This window comes from Poecilia reticulata, linkage group LG12, assembly GCF_000633615.1.
Source record: "Poecilia reticulata strain Guanapo linkage group LG12, Guppy_female_1.0+MT, whole genome shotgun sequence".
NCBI lineage: Eukaryota > Metazoa > Chordata > Actinopteri > Cyprinodontiformes > Poeciliidae > Poecilia > Poecilia reticulata.
This window is the reverse complement of record NC_024342.1, coordinates 5,551,698-5,568,972: the sequence shown is the minus strand read 5'-3', so window position 1 is coordinate 5,568,972 and position 17,275 is coordinate 5,551,698. Positions and strand designations below refer to the sequence as shown.

General features: G+C 40.4%; 1 protein-coding gene across 1 annotated transcript in view; it reads left to right on the top strand.

Annotated features, from left to right (window-relative positions):
* Positions 1–983: 983 nt before the first annotated feature.
* The window catches only part of tnfrsfa (tumor necrosis factor receptor superfamily, member a), a 29,691-nt gene continuing 13,399 nt past the window's right edge, over positions 984–17,275 (top strand). The window contains exons 1-2 of the mRNA XM_008423498.2: positions 984–1,351; positions 16,149–16,311. Of these exons, the coding sequence (XP_008421720.1) occupies positions 1,319–1,351; positions 16,149–16,311 (196 nt within the window). The 5' untranslated portion in view covers positions 984–1,318. The remainder of the gene's footprint in view (positions 1,352–16,148; positions 16,312–17,275) is intronic.

The window sequence follows — 17,275 nt, the reverse complement described above, 5'->3', positions numbered from 1 at the left end:
GACATTTTTGAAAAGTTTGGACATTTCTGATCTAAAACATATGTAACCACTGATACTTTCTAAGTCCCATGAGGGGAGATGTGAAAGAACAAAACTCTTGGGAGGTTTTCATTTAGGGACATGAGACAGAAATAGTTTCTTTATGGAATAAAGTGGCGTGGAAGACTAAAGTGGAAAGAAAAATTATACAAGATTTTCCTTTTGTTACGCTTCAAAATCTGAAAAGTGTGCCAAGAATTTGCATGTGTTACTTTGTAATAGATTTTTGTAGCATGTCTTTTTAAGGTATGTCTCTGTCTGCTGTTTAAGACAGATTATTTTCTAAATAGTTCAAACTCTGACCGGCGTCCCTGACCCTGTGGAATAAAATCATTCCCATAGCATGATGCTGCCACCACTTTTCACCATAGTGTCATTAGAGTGTTTTGCATTGTTAGTTATTCAGCAAACATGGAACATGACCGGAACGCCTCCTTCTCAGTGTTTCCTGTGTTCTCTATAGGGCTAACATGCCATCAAAGTACTAAAGTACATGAAGATAAAGTTAATGCAGCAACTGTTAGTCAATACATTATAACATATTAAGCACACTCTGTAGATAATTATAAAAAGCACATTTTACTCACTTTTGTTGGCCAACAACACACAGTCTCAAATAAATATAATGTGGTTAGTTTGTAGAAAATGTGAAGGGATGCCAATACTTTTGCAAGGTCGCCTGTTATAAAACCCCGGGACGTTTGCTTTTACACCTGTTGTTTTTCTACCTAGACGTATTCGCAGAGGGTGTCAAGAAGCAACTGACTTGCATAACCCCATTGTTTGGTCTGGGGTTTGAAGGTTAAAAAAACAAAACAAAACAAAAAAACTGTTCTTCAAGGTTGCTGGTGAAGATTTAGAAGTCGTTAAATAAGTCCAGTTTGCATATCTGAGACAGCAAAGGGCTTAACTACCAGTGGAACGTGTTTAGCATTAAGAACCTGAACAATTACCTGCTTAATTATTATCCCAGGGATGAGACGGCATTCTGATTGGCTGCTTGGCCAGTGACGTCAACAGCTGTTCTCGAGGCACAGAGAAAAAAAATCACATTCGCTCTCAGACCGTGTGTCTCCCTGCTCAGGAAAAAACGCTGGAAAGTTCAGTCTCTAACTCAGTGAACCTATGAAAGAAACCGGATGACGGATAGATTTTAAGTTGGACTCGCGTGTCCGTGTTTGTTTTTTCACTTTAAGTGTGTGTTTTTTTAGACGTTTTCAGACTGGTGCTTCGGAACGCGAACTGCTTTGGGATTGACGCTCATCTCGAAGTTCCCAAGATGAACTTCGGTCCGGTGGTCGGAAAACTTTTTGTAAGTAGACGCGACCGTAACCTTCTGTGATATGTTTTAGTGTAATTTAAAACTTTCACATGCGTCTTCCTTGGGTGTTTTTTTATTTTATTCTTTCCCTACCACACTGACGCACGTTTAGCATTTGTTTTAAAACCTAGAGTCCGTATAATGTTTTAGTAACTCATGTCTCTGAAAAGTGTGTTATACCAAATCTAGCTTCGGTAAATAAAAGAAAAATCACAGTGGTGTTAACAAAAAAAGACTCTTTCGGAAGCTGAAATCACATCCAGGCCTGTGAACTTGTGAGGAGATAAAACAAGCCCCTTCATTGTCCCACATGAGCTCGTACACAGGAAGCAACACTGTGTTTGTTGTTGCTGTGGATTAACGTGTTTATTTCTGTAGATATTTAATCATTTTCCTTTCCCTGCCTCTTGCTTCTGGCTCCATTCCTCTGGACAGTACATGTGCTGCATCATTCACCCTCCCTCAGTCCAACATTTGCAACCTACCATCTGTGTTGGAGATCATGTGGTCAGATTGTACAGCCATGCCCCATATGATGGCCCTGAGCAGAGCCGGTCCTAGACTGTATGGGGTCCAAAAAGCTCTGCTTGACTTGAGTGTAAATGTTCAGTTTAGAATATATATATATTTTTTTTAATTAAACATCCTACCTGTTAATTCTCTAAGTCGATAATTAGTGTGTTGTGACAGCAAAACTGTAGCTCTTTTTTTATGTCTTGTCTTAAAAATAACCAGTCTTTCAAAAAAAAACATAGTGATTTATGTGAATGCTCTTTTATAAACATTTAGCATTGACTTGTTTGCACTGGGCCATTATTTGTAAAGAAGCTAATGATTATTTTCCCAAGGAGTGGAGGCGGTGCGCCACCAATGATCTTCCTGTGTAAACACATGCTGAGATTGGAACATTAAAAAACTAAATCCAGACAGACTAAATGTCCAATATAAAATTTTTAGACATAAAAAAATAAAAACATCTATAGCTGTACATAACTATAAGCTTTATACAGTTTTTATACTGTTTTACATTATATCAGGCAATTATTTTGAGTCAAAACACTTATTCTAAGTATGTGTATCATAGTGTCAGATCATTGCTGGCAACCTCACTTTCTACACACATTTCCCAATAATCAATCATGTAACTTTATGTAACTAAGTGTCCGGTATAAAAGTTATTATTATATATTACCCCAGCAACAACCTAATCTGAATTTATACGAAATAATAATGCAAAATATTACCTCCTACAAATTAAGGTATAAACTACTTTTAACCAAACTTTGAGAATGTTTAACCATCCAGCAAGTGCTTCTGTTTTTAAAAAGTTTGAACTTGCAGGCATTTAGTTTGATAAATTATTGGTTATTCAGCAATTAAACATATTTGTTAAATATAAAACTGCAGTGTTTGACGTACAATGCAGACTCAGTAGAGTTTGGCAGGATGGGTTAAGAATAATCGATTAACAAGAATCATCAAAAAGTAGCTTTTAATTTCTGAATTTAAGACAGTTTTAAGTCTATTTTTAAAGCTGAATGAAGTTGGCCTCACTCTTAATTGTATTTTGTTTTAGTGAACTGCTGCTCACCTTCTCGCAGGAGGATGATGGAGCACATCAGCTCAGAAAATAGACTTTAAATACTGTTGCTAGTTTATAAATTACGTAATGACTTAGCACCACAATACATTAAAGATCTGCTGTTGTATCAACCATCCAGCTTCTGGTTCTGGTTCTGCTCTGCAACTCCAGAACCAGAACCAAACATGGAGAAGCAGCAATCAGCTTCTATGCACCATAGATCTGGAACAAACTTCCAGAAACCTGCAAAACTGCTGAAACACTGAGTTCCTTTAAATCGACCTGTTCAGAGTTGCCTTTGATTTATAATAACCAGAATGTGTATTTGCTTGACGATTTTGAAGATGACATTTCGTAAGATGTAATGGGTATTGCTTGTTTTATAATGGGTGACTTCATTGATTTTATGGCGTAAAGCACTTTGAACTGCCTTGTTGTTGAACCGTTCTAAAAATAAACCTGGTTTGATATTTATAGGTCTCTATTGTGAGATTCCCTGCTGACCTGGGTCCCCTAACTGCTCTGACCTTAGGGTCCACTAATAACTTCTCTTAATAAATGGCTGACTGTGGCGCTCTCCTGGACTCATTCAAGCTTTAACTCAGGTTGTGTGCAGAGGGCGAGAAGCATATTTTTTTATGAGTATGACTGGGGTTGTGATCAGTTAATCCCTCCCCCTGTCTCACCCCACCGTCACACAAGAAGCCCAAAATTCACCCTGCCAGTTTGTCAATTAAAAGACAGAAAGCCTCTCAGCAGTTTTTCCAGGAAGGTTTATCCCTCTCAGACCTTACACAGAGCCAGCCTTTCATTTCTACACTGTTGGTTTTTCCACCAAAGCCTGACATTTTATTTATTTATTTTTTAAACTTTGCAAGTTCACCGTGAGGTCTTAATGGGCATAATGTGAATTTGACGTTGATTCGGTGCAACAAAAGACACCTCTGCTTAAGAAACAAATGTTTGTCTCTTATAAAAGAAAGATGGGAGTCTCAAAGGCAGATAGGGGCAGCTACGTCTCGGCCGGCCTTGCTGTGTGGCTGATAAGGGCAACAATCGCTTTAATTAAAACCGCTTTTTAGTCGCAGATTCCTTCCGTTTAAATGCGCTTTAAAGACATCCCGTCCGCCGATGAGACTGTAACTCTGTTATTCTCTTCCTCTGTTGTCCGATTCGTGTTTAAAGTCATGCAGTGTTCCATTACTGAAATCAGATTTACTTCTCAGGGTGGCAAAGTCAATGTTTATCTCTGCTGTAAACCACAGCACATTCTGGAGGCCTTGCCAGCAGCAGACCTTGTTGCTAAGGGACTGTGAGGAAACTTCCACCCAACCCCACCCCCCTCCTCCACCACTCTCTTATCCCCCCCCTTTCCCACCTCCCCACTCCCACCCCCCGTCCAAATTACCAGAGTGTACGTGCTTGGCCATCCAGTAAACTTCCCGTCCTGAGTACACAGATAGGCTGATATTAGTGGCATCAATTTACTTCTTAGAATTGTCATGCCCATGCAAATGTATACGAGATTGTTATCTGCGATTGCTTTCTGCGTTTGGGTGTTGGTTCACACAGGAAATGGTCCCCTCAGTCACTGGGGACGACGCAGACAGACATCTGGGACACACAGAGGCCAAGCTGTAGAGCCACAGGCCAAAAATAAGAGAGAGAGTGAAAGAAAACGGGCCGCTCTACTGCTCATAATGCTGCTCCGCTGCAGCATGTGTCCATGAGAATAGCTGGAATCATGCTCGAGGCTAAGAGGAGTTACTCGGGAACCGGGTGATGCAATGCAGGGGCAACCCGCCCACTACCAGGTGCTCCAGCTCCTTTTGTGTCGTAGCAGCCGTGGTCAGAGGTGTTTGTGATTCTGAATAAACCTGTTGTTGTCACTGTTGTTGAGGTGAATCATTCCTGGTGATATCAAAGGTGCGATGACTCACTAAGGGAGTGCCACCTGTTCAGAGGATGAACAACATGAAGCATACCGACGGAGGCAAGTCATTCCCTAAACCCACCTGAGTTCTGGAGATAAGTGGGAATAGCTTACTGCCAAACAGTCTGACCTCATCGGGCTTCGTCCTGATACGTCGTTGTACCAATAAGTAACCCGTTGTGAATTAGACGCAGTCTGCTCTTAAATGCAACAAGCTGCTGCGCTGCTAAGTGTTTGGACTTTGAGCTTTCCCTGTCCTCTTTGGGACACCAGGTGTCATGGGGTCAGCGGGGTCCTTGGTGCAAACTTTAGATTGTCCAGGTCGGCACGTTCTTTGAAGCTCTGTTGTAGAGATAACAATGACTTCTGAGGGAGGCATTTTTGTGTGTGTGTGTGTGTATATGTGTGTTTTTTTTTTKGGGGGGGGGGGGCTGGATTTTCTGTACAGGAGAATCTAGGTGTGGTTTATGATTACACATTCATTAGCTTTATTTTCTCGACATTATTTTCATGTAGAAAGTGAAAATGCATCACTGGACTTCCTTTTTAAATGTCACCAAAACAAATGGTATTGACACTGAAGGTGTAAATTAGTCATTATCACTCAGTTGTTTTGCGAATTTCTGTGGGCGAATCTCTGGTCAGTAAGTTTCCGATGGGAAACTGACAGAGTAAATGCATCATTCATAAACAGATGGACAGTGGTTTTCAAAATAATTTTATGATATTCTGACATGCATTTTTGTGTCGCCCTCCCATGCTGATATGCCTGAATAAACTGGAAAAATTCAGTGCAGAAAATGATGGTTGCCTAACATTTTGACTCATGTCAGGTCATGGCATGACTCATCCGATTTGAATACAAACCAGTGCTACTTTTTTTTTTTATCTTTGTAAAATATTTGTATATTATAATTTTGTTTTCTATGCACTTCACAGATGCACACTAATCTGCATGGATCTACCACATTTAAGTAAATTAAAGTTTGTGGTCATAATGTGATATTGATGTTCTTTCTCGGCTCTGTAGCCAAATGAATATGGATTATATTCTTAATTCTCCGGACTGTTAGATTATATTTGTCCTGAGACTTTACCTAGAAGGCAACAAAAAAAAGGCTATTCAATGACTTAAAAGCATCTACTTTTTTAAAGATAGATAATAATTGAATTGCAGATAATTTTCTTTGTGAAACTATCAGGAATTATATTAGGTCACATTTTTGTGATCAGACATTGATAAAGCATTTTCAGGATATGAAACCTTTGGTATTTCAGTAAGACTCCATATTCGCTGACTGGATACTCCCAGTGGGCTTTAGGCATTGGCTGCTGTGAGATTCTCCTGCTAAGATATTGTGTGGCTTAAAAACTGTGGTACTAATAGAGCGCTTTGATGAGAATAATATGCACCAATCCTTCAATTTTATACAATAAATGTCAGTGTTTTTTTTTTTTTTTGTTCACTGGAAATATTTCCAAAGAGCAAAATTGGTGTTGAAGTTGCCTGTTTATGAAACTGTAGTGTTTTAGCCACTGCAGGTCCCGTATCCACGGTTACCTGGTTATGCGGAGAGTAGTTGAGTCAGCTCTCCTCTCCACACATACGGTGAAAAAACTTTCTGAAACACGGACATTTTCCCCAAGAAATAAATAAATGTCTTGAAGCTTAGCGCAAGGTTCTGGGCTTGCGAGTTTTCTGAAAAGGGACAAAACTTTTCTGTCCGTTTTATCAGCACACGCTTCACTGGAGGCAAGGATACGGCGACTACTCAGAAACCTAGACGAGAAGCTAGCTAGCTGCAGACAGTCACGCCTGTTAACTCTTACACACTTAAATAAACTGGTGTGAAACAAACCCTACACAATGCAAACAATACTTGAGGGTGCATAAAAGCAACATCTAAAAACTGATGGTCATTACTTCAGTATAGATTCCTGTGACAGACGGAAGAAAAAAAAATGAACAATTGTCCTAATCCATTATAAAAATGTGCAGAAACTTCTTATATATACTATATATATATATATATATATATATTTTTTTTTTTTTTTTTTTTTTTTTTTTTTTTTTTTTTTTTTTTTTTTTTTAAGTATTTTGTCGCTGAGTTCAGCTCTAAAACATTTTTAAAAGGGAGATTTTCTTTAATGTTAAAAAACGAGGAGATTCTTTGTTATGCACATTATGTCTGAGTTCCCCCCAGTGTGAGGGGGGAAACTCTTTTTAACACCTTCTAAAAACCAATGTTCTTTTCAACCACGGCAGTCTGTTTCATTTGTAATACAGAATAACAGGAAACGTTGACCTCCAGCTATTGACATGTTAATTTTTTTTTTTCATTTACCCCATAATTACATACTTTTGGGGTTAAAAAATGTGGTTAAAATGGATTTCAGGAGGGGAAAAAGTGGATTTTGGAAAAAAGATAAAAAGACGTCATTTCTGGAACTTCATACAACGTTGATACTGGTACAGATTCAGGGAACCCTTTTTTAGACAGGTTGTTGTTTTCTTATCAGTTCCTCCAGCGTAAGAGTAAAATGGTATCTGACTGGTCCAAACTATTTCACCGTAGGGAGATTATATGGATTGATAAACATTTCTCTATGTTGCACTCCCTTGCGGTTGAACTGAGTGTTATCAGCCATCTTTCACAGGTCTTCTAACACCTTGTTTTTCTGAATTTCATTTTCTCTGCACATTGAGAAAACAGGAAACTGAAAATCTGATCACACTTTCCGAAAACTTTCTCAGGACAAAACATAAAGGTGGTTACAAAGTGACGCATAACATAGACGAATCCATTTTCATCAGACTCGGGGATGAACTACCTTGTCAGTGACTGACTACATCTAGTACCGGCTCTGCAATGCACTGACGTACAGGCACCAGGAAATATGACTTAACATTAAGCCACGGTGGTGAAAGGTTTGCATCAGTGCCAAATTCTTTCTCTTCCTGCTCTCCTGGATGAACAGACTTGCTCTCATAAAAGTCTCCAGTCCCAGAACAGGCTCAATCTTTGTCCACAGAATGGACATCTGTTTACAGAGATGTAAATCTGGCAGGGATTCCTGTTATTGATGGCCTCTAAAGACCTCTACCAGACACATACTCTGCATTTTTGCTGTGATGTGTTTATAGAGACTGTTACAAACTGCCTGCACTTTCCTCTCCCCTCTTTACGCCACACACAAAGGTGAGCTTTAATGGAACAAATTCAATTGTCTCTGGGGTGCAGTCGTTGGATCTTGGCTCATTCTTTCCCAGGTTAGTCATCTCTTCCTGCTCCTCTTCGTCCCTCGCCTCTCTCCTGGATTAATCTCGTGAGTGGGAGCTTGGCGTCTCTGTGACAGGTCTAATAGGAATTTGAAAAGGGGCTAACTCAATAGCCCCATTGCACACAAATTCAATTTAATGTTCAAATTCAGAGTCCTGGCTTAGCCTTAAGTCGCACTCTGCATGACTCACGGTGATGGTGTTTACATGTACGAGCAGTTCGCTTTTTGAAACCACAGAGACCACCTTCACATCTCTAAACAGTCTGGAAATGTGTCACACAACACCTGTTGACAATTCTTGAACTTTTCATACTTCCAGCAGTCACATTCTGCTGTCAACTACTGTCACACCAGTAATTTCACCAACGTTGCGGTCGACAAGGTAACTGAGGAAATTCATTACCATAGCCGTCATCAGTTTGTTTGCGAGTTTTCTTCTTTTTTTTACTTTACTGCGGCGGTGAATGCGGCCCCAATCTGCATGTGTGGCGCACCGTCACGCTCGTCTAATCAGTGGAGCATACCTCCAGAGGAAACTGAAGAATTTCAGTCGTGGAGCGGGGCTGCAGCTTCCCCGAGTTAAAAATATCCAGCCTGGCGGATATGCTGCTGGTCTGATCGGGTGCTGGGCCCGCTCTGAGGGAACAGTTTGGAGCTGAACCCTGCATGAAGCCTCTGTATTGTCTCAAGCTTCCTGTACTCCCTGAGAGGAGGGGGCCGCCGCATTTCACACGCTCCCACTCATACACTACAACCATGCGCGCTAACGGGCGTGCGCGCGGCCCTGCGTGTGCGTCAGTGCGGTTTTCAAACTGTTAGCGCTGTCTTGTTTTCTCCACTGCTGAAAACTTGACATGGGAGTCGTTCCCCTTGTTCTCCATCATTCAGCTTTATAAAGATGAATGCATCCCAGCTTGGCTGAACTTTAGATGTATTCCCGCCGATGAATCAAGAGTCAAGAGTTAGCTCTCTTGACAGCAGCCGGGTTGTACTTGTCTTTGTCATCTCACACAAAATGTCAGCGTCATTTATCACTGAAGGAAAGCCGCGCACAGTCACCTCCTCCCTTCTCCAGAGAGAGACGGGATTTATCTGTAAAGCAGGGCGAGCGTTCACTGTCCAGTCAGGGTTAGCCTTGAGGGACTTGAACTGTGCAATATTAAACAGTGTCAGCAGGATCTGTTCAACACATTTGTAAACAAAACCCTAATTACAGAAAATTCCTATGCAGTTTGGAATCTGTTTTAATTTTTTTTTCTTTTTGTTCTTCCAAGTTTGGATTAGTCTAGAAAGATATTTATGTTTCTACTTTTTTTTTGTTGCCTGATTTGCATATTTTGCTCATCATATTGCCTGAAATTTTCGTTCATTTATTTATTTATCAACCAACCAGCTAAGTAGCTAGCCATACATCCATCCTCCCAGCATCCTTCCTTCCTTCCTTGCTGTCCTTTGTTTTCACAGGGTCAGACGCAACGCCTGAAAATTGTAGAAACACTTGTGGCAAATTCACTGTGAACTTATTATATTAAAAGATGTGTACAAGTACAAAAAACTGAGATTTAGGAAAAGCATAGACTCTTGATAGTTGTAATTTGGAGGAACCCTGATGAGTTTTGTGTTCCAACTTAAGAACACAAAACTCATTTTTGTGTTCTTAACTCAGAATTATGATAGGTTTATGTAATGCAGAACAGCACAATAGCTTTGAATAAGTCAAGCTGAATACTTCAAACTCTTGACCCATGCTCTTCTTTGGTGATTAACTTTCTTGTCACAAGGAAAAAAATCATACTGAGAATTTTTTGACTGATCACAAGAGCACAGTTGACCATAAAAGTCATTACTATATGAAATAAAATTTCTGTTGTGTTGAATTTAGTTGCTCAAAAATCAAGATCAAAAATTTGTATAATTTTTGTTAGGTTTAATAGATGAATGCTCCGAGTAGCTCTGACTTTTTGTGATGAGAAAAAAATTGTTGTCACAACAGTTTAGAGTTGGTTAATTGTTCTGATAACAATAAAAGTGGTCTTTTTGGCAATAGAATTTACAATAATGCATGTAATTATAATCACAACCACGAAAACAGAAAATATTAACTTGAAAAACAACAAAAATTCAGATTATTAAAGAGAGACTAGGTACATAAAGTAGTACAATTGTAGTGCTAAACGCCAGTTAACTGCATTAAAACATCTTCAATAAAAATATATGTATTTTTTTTTTTTTTTTTTAAGTTTTGCTCTTGTGTAACTGGGTCGGAAAAGGGAAAAACAATTCGACCAATGCTTTTGGTTTTTAGGGTATGTAAAAACGTCTTCATTGTGACGAGTACATACAATTCAATTATGATTAAATGGATCAATAATTGGAAACCACTATTTTCTGCAGAACCTTTGTAAAAACACAGCCTGTGAACCGGGAAGCAGTTACAGTAATTGTGAAAACAGAAAAATGAGGTTATCTTGATACACCTTTTGGTAATGGAACCACCTCCAGCCTGAAACTTAGAGTAAAACCTGTACTGATTTATACTGAAACTGATTTTGATTTGTGTCACACTTTCAGAACTAATATGTGGTCTAAAGAAAAGGCTTAATAGAAATCGCGTTAAAACCAACACGTGACACGGTTTACTAACTTCTTTTTATTGTTGTGGATTTGGTCTGTACCTGACGGTGAGTCAGGCTCGGTGATGCGGCAGCTGTAATTCGCTCTCTCTTTCCTTGTGGTTGTCGGAGGCCGCTGTGATAAAATGTTGAGTTTTTCTAAGGTCACTGGGGGGAGGCGTGCATATCTGACATTTGAACTGGAATAAACCTTTCATTTTTCAGTGACTTGTGTACTTTTTTTTTTTTTTTTTACAACATTCATGCTGCAGCGAAGCTTCATGCTCCTTCCTCAACCCTGTCATGTGCTGGAGTGCTTAAACATCTTCAGGGTGAAAGAGCTGTTGTCCCCAAAGCACCATGGAAATACAGGAGGCATGGATAGCTGAGAGTTGGCTCATGCAGTTGTTTTCTCAGAGCCTGTGGAGGCCGATGATCTATAATCTGATAAACTGCTTTCACTGGTGTTTAATCGGCAAATCATTGCACTGTTGAGGTTGCTCCCCACACTTTGATTGGACTAATTGATTTTTTGGTGGGGATTGTCCTTTCTCTTACTTTGTAAGTAAGATGAGAAAGGCAATCAAAGTCGTGGAAAAGTGTGAGTTTATGGATTTAAAGTTACACAACTGTTGCTTTGGTCATTGATAACAGAAAACGATTTGCTAATTGGAGCAGCATGATGTGGAGAGTCAGGTCCCCCCTCCGGACATCGGAATACAATGAGGTGCAGCGTCTCATTGCTTAGTTGTTGGTTTGGATTGAAATCATCCGTCTGATTTGAAATGAATAATGCAGCTTAGTTTCCTCCATGTATCCGCATTGTCATTTCTCTGCATTTTCCTTTCCTCTCCGCCCCGACATTATTCCCTCAGGGATTGCTAAGTTGTCACAGGCCTGTAAATGGCCCATTGATAACCTGGGTCATCTGAAAGGATGTCCTGTCATTTAGGCACAAATACATCCTCAGTGTGCATGGCATATGTTGGGATTGTTCCAAAGCAATTTGGAAGAACCCAGGGTGTTTAGAGGAAGCGGAGGAGCGCTACTGTTGTCGGACGCACAGAAAGTCCCTCATTATTTTATTGCAACTTTTATTAGTTTAACTCACAGCCACAAAAGCACTGTACAAACTTATCACTGAGTCGGACAATGACAGTAGGACACTGTTGTAAGACATAATCTGCAGCCGAGCTCAGTCATTGTACAGAGGATAGAGGAGGCTGGGAAGTGGACTGAGCCTCTACAGTCGATGCTGGAGTGCTTCCAGGGATTGTGGGTTTGAAGGGCTTTCCACACTGAGGTTACGGTCACTCTGGTCTTCCTCCTCTCTTGGTGAAGGATGTAAGAGTAAACCACATTCTGGACGGCCGGAGTGTTTATGTACACAGCGCAGTGTGTTTTTGATGTACTTCAGTAGTATTTAGCAGCTAGATCGAAAAGCACTTTGTTTCAGAAATGACAGATTCTCTTCAGCTTAGAAAGAGAATTTATTTGTTTCTTTCACTGACACATTGAGAAGTTATTGTGCAACTTGGCTGTCCCATTAAACAATCCATTTTTATTTTTTCCAATCCGTTTTACTCCTTAGAGCTGGAACCATTAACCAGCTAATTAATCAGATTGTAGATAAATTACATTAACATAGTTTTGTAGTGCCAATGACAACAAAACAAAGGGGGAAAAAATCCAGTATCGTATCGCGGATCACAATAAGAAAATAAAAACAGAAAATGTTTCCCCAAAGTCCTGGCCCTTTCTACAGCACATTAACAAGAACAACATTTCCAAACATAATACCAAGAGAACACAGAACGAATGCAAAAAGAAAATAAATATCTAAATGCACGCCACATTGAACGAAATTTAGCCAACCACAAAAATAAGATGGAAGAGACAAGATTTTACACGACAGTCAAACGGAATACAGTCTTGTGAAACTGGAAAACATACAGGGAAAAACTAGTGTATGCACATATCCAAGTCACACATGACTTGGATTTATCCAACCAAACATTCCACCTTCCCTTAAAAGGACAAATGATTACTGGAACACAACAAACAGTAGCAGACTGTGGCGGTTCATTCATTCATCACCCTGGGCGAGCTCCTCTTTCTATAAATCTTAGATACACAATCTTGGACCCAGAAAAAAAATAAACACAATATATTAATTGTATTTTGAGAAAACTAAGGATCTGCTTTTCCAAGATTGACTTGAGGCCCAAATAACATAAAAAAATGTTTATGCAGCTTCATAAACATAATACATGCTCTATAAATCTTTAAAAAACTACAACTGTGACTTAATCTTGTAGGTTGGCGGTAAACTTTAGCATCATTAACCAGTGATAGGCAAACTGCATTTTTCAAGGCCTGGTGTCCTGCAATTTTTACAAGTCTCTCTGCTTCAGCATATCTGGCTCTATTATTAGCTTATTAGCAGAACTTGACTGCATGCTAGTAAGGCAGTTTCACCGTTTAATTCATGTGCAATGGACAACGAACACATCTAAAAGTCTTCCCTCGAGGAACGCAGTTAGAGACCACTGCTTTACATGCAGTTTAAACCTGATGTGGGCCCACCTGGTAAGATCTTCTTGATCCCTCTCCCACCATCATCTGCTGGGAAGCCAGGTGCTTTGGCTCCACTAAGCGGTATGACACGGGTCAGTTAGGTTCGTATCACTATTTTGTCTGTTTTCACCGTAAAGGCGACCCATACAAACAACGTACAGCAACGTTCCTAGGCCCTCTTTGGATGTTGGCCCCCAGTAGAGGTACTGGTGTTGGACAACACAGTCCATCGACTGTAAGAAAAAAAAATGTCACTTGCTTACTATTATACTAGTGCATAACATTTGATGTCACACCAGTATGACACCATTTTGGCATTGGGTTTAACCCCACTTGCCCGCCAGTCAGCGGAGGCAGTACGCTGACTGGTGAAGGTAGCCTACCTACTCTGACAGGCGGAGGAAATGCTCCACTGAATATGCTTTACTATAGAATAGCATATCGAATTGCACCAACATTTGTGTGTGTGCAGCAGTATGGCCTAGCTATCCACCAGTCAGAGATTTGCGGCAGACTTTCTGTTTTTGGTAGAGCTTTGACCCAACATTACCAAATTTATTCAGCGCTGATTTCTCTGCAGTGTTGGCAAAGCTGTCATTACTGAAACGGCTTTCTCCATAGGCATTCCCTTAAAAATGTGAACATTTACCTCTAAGAACTGCCAATATATTCAACTTAAGCATGTTCTCAATCTTCAAGCAAAAGTTAGAAATTGTAAAACACCAATTCTGTGAAACTTGGACATCAGTAGACATCTCTTAAGTTATAGAGATTTCACTTTCAATTTACACTCTGTTCTGATACAGAATCTAACTAACTGTGATTCACTTTATGTCAGTAACAGCCTCCACACATGAGAGTAGAGAAAGGGTGGGCAATCCCAGGCCTCAAGAGCCGGTGTCTTGCAGCTTTTAGGTCCAACACACCTCAAACTGCAGGACACCGGCCCTCTAGGACTGGAGTCGCCTACCCCTGAAGTAGTTGGTGTTACATATTAGCTCTTAGATTTTGCATAGACAATGACTGGTAAGCTGAAAATTTTTCAAATTTGGTCACCAACCAATTTTTTGTGTGCATCCCTTACACCAGCCATAATATAAACCAGCACTGGTAGGAGTGATAGGTTTATATGGTCATGTAATGGTAAGTGTTAAAATAGAATTTAGTCTTTTTAGTTCAGAGATCGGTTTGGATATCAGGGAATCTGTGTACTGTCAATCGGACACCTGGCGTTTACCTCTGGATTGGCTTAAAGCATGTGGATCTGGTGGAATGTCACGTTCTGCATCTGTGTTATGGAACAGGATTACCTTCAGTGCAGCTCACATTTTCCCAGTCATCTTTATTTTCACATCTTTTTTTCTTTCTTTCCACTGCTTTGCCTTGCACATGTGCTTATACGCTGATTTTACTCTTTCCTTTTCACACGGCTTTCTACTTTTCCCAATTCCATGCCTCTCCACAGCCCCCCCCACCCCCCCTCCCATCCGAGCCTCCAGTTGCGCGCACGCGCTGCACAAACACGCACGGCATATTCAGGCAAAGACTCACCCTGTGTCGTGCAAGCTGTTAGTCCCGTCTCTCATTTATCTCCCTCCCTTTTCCTCTCCTTCCCTCCTGCCTTCCACCCCCCCTTCCCCAGAATGTTTGGATAGATCTAAATGGTGTGATTGTGACTGCTCTGCCGGTCGTCTGCCTCTGAGCGTCTTTGGAAAGTCTGACGTGAAGGGAAAAGGCAGAGGCAGAGAGAAAAAGGGAAAGGTTCTTCTGAACAACAAGGCATGGCGGCCCTCCAGAGAGTCAAATCCAGAGAGTCAAATCCAGCGTCATAAGTCTTCTCTCCATCCCTTTTCTCTTTATTCCTCTCATTCTCCCACACTCTCTTTTTAGGGCACCTATTCCCTGTCGAGCGTCCCATCTTCAGCGTGTTGTCTACAGTTTCTCTGTCCTTCTTTCTTTCTCTTCCTCTTAACCTCTAGTGGTCTGGTGGAGGCTGAACGAAGGGAGGGGGGCTTGCCACCACACAGGAGAGACAAAACCTCTAGATCTAGGACTCTCTTTTACCCAGGGAGGTGTCCTGTTGCGTTTTAGGCTCTTCGCCGTGGTTTCACATGTCGTGGCATTCAAAGAGCCCAGGTTAAAGAATGTGGGTCATTTGAAGTAGAAGCACTAAAGTGTGTTGTTTGCCAGTGAATGGGGCCTTCTCACGTTGACATGGTGAAAAGCGTGTGAATAAACACCAGCGCCTGGGGGGCATGCTAAAGTGTTTGGCTATATTCTTCTCTGTACCCCACCTATACAGGCCTGTTATTATCCAACACATGAATGGATCTCTGGGATTCACATTGGATATGAGCACCGGGCCGTTGGTAGCCAAGGTACCTTATCAAACTCTTGACAATAGAAGAAGTAGCTTCTGTTCTTTTGAACCTCGGGATGGCGGAGTAATTAAATTTGGCCAGCATGCTGCGCTGCATGTAATTTAGTTGGTGCATGTTTCCTCATCCTGTGCTCACGAGCTTATGTTGCTCCTAGTTGTGACCAGCTGCGTGGCTTCCTTAATTGCTTTCCCACAGCAGATGTTCAGATCAGATGGTTCACATTAAGTCATAGATTGCTCACACAAGGTTTCCTATGAAGATACGCTCTCGTCTTTTGCTGCCCCTTCGTCTGATGAGTTTAAGTGGGTGAGTCTGCATCGTGTGGAATCACAAAAAAGTAAATGAAAGCTCATGCCTTTCTCTTCTCTCTCTCCCCCCTCCACCCAATGTCTTTGTTGTCTCCCTGACCTTGATGATGCAGGTGGTTGTGGCAGCGCTGATTGTTTGCCACGCGGCAGAACCCCCAGCCCCTCAGAGGTCCGGAGAGGAGTACAGAAACCTCACTCTGAGAAACCAACTCAGGACATGTGTGGAGAATGAGCAGTACCTCCACCAAGGGCTTTGCTGCCTGAACTGCAAGCAGGGTAAGAAGGAGAAAAACTCTAAATACTCTAAGAGGAACTACTTACTGCCCTATTAAAAAACACACACAACAAAGAAGAATGCTCCACGTTCTCTAATCTAATCTCTATCTTAACTTGCTGAGCAACACTGTAAAGTGTTAGGAGTCTAAAATTACAAATTCACTCAGACTTTTGGAAAGATTTTAAACTCATCTTTAAGTGTTAAGAACAAAATTTGTTCTTAACATGATTTTCCATTAGCAGGTCGTCATTTCTGTTTTGTCGTTTTCAAACTCAAAAGGAAGAGCCTCTTAATAAACATTGTTACCTGGATTTGACTGGCTTCCTTAAAAAGTAGTGTCATTATTTTGTTGACTTTTTACAAACGAAGTGTAGGTCATCTTAAGCATCAATATTTTGTCCTTTTTCCCAATACAGAATCTAAAATGTGTCTTGCAAAATGATCTTGCAACTTCTGTGGCAGTAATTCTTTTTTTGTTTTTGTTATTTCAGAACCTATTTTAACATTCACACATGTAGGGAAACAGTCTATTAATTAAAATGTAAATTCAGCATAATTGTTCAATTTCACGCAATGTTTTGCTAATTAATCAACTAGAGATTTGTTACATTTTCATGGATTGAGACTGATGAGGAATTGGTAGTTAAAATATCTGAAATCTGTTTTGTTTTTTTTCTTCCTTATTTATTAATAGCGTCACATATAAAAAGCTCCTACCATTTTCAGTCTATTAATGGATTAACCAACTGTATTTATTCTGATGCCCGTTTTTGGAGTTGGAAAAAAATCTAATAAAATCAGAGATATATATACTTTACTGCTAATGGGGATAATTGTATTTTCCAGTGTTTCTTAAATCCAAAACCTTACTTGTGTACATTTTTAGACACGTAACTTTTTTTTTTCTTTTTTGTGGCGTAATCCTAAACCATAATGCAATTGGTTGAACTTGGAATCAGTGAG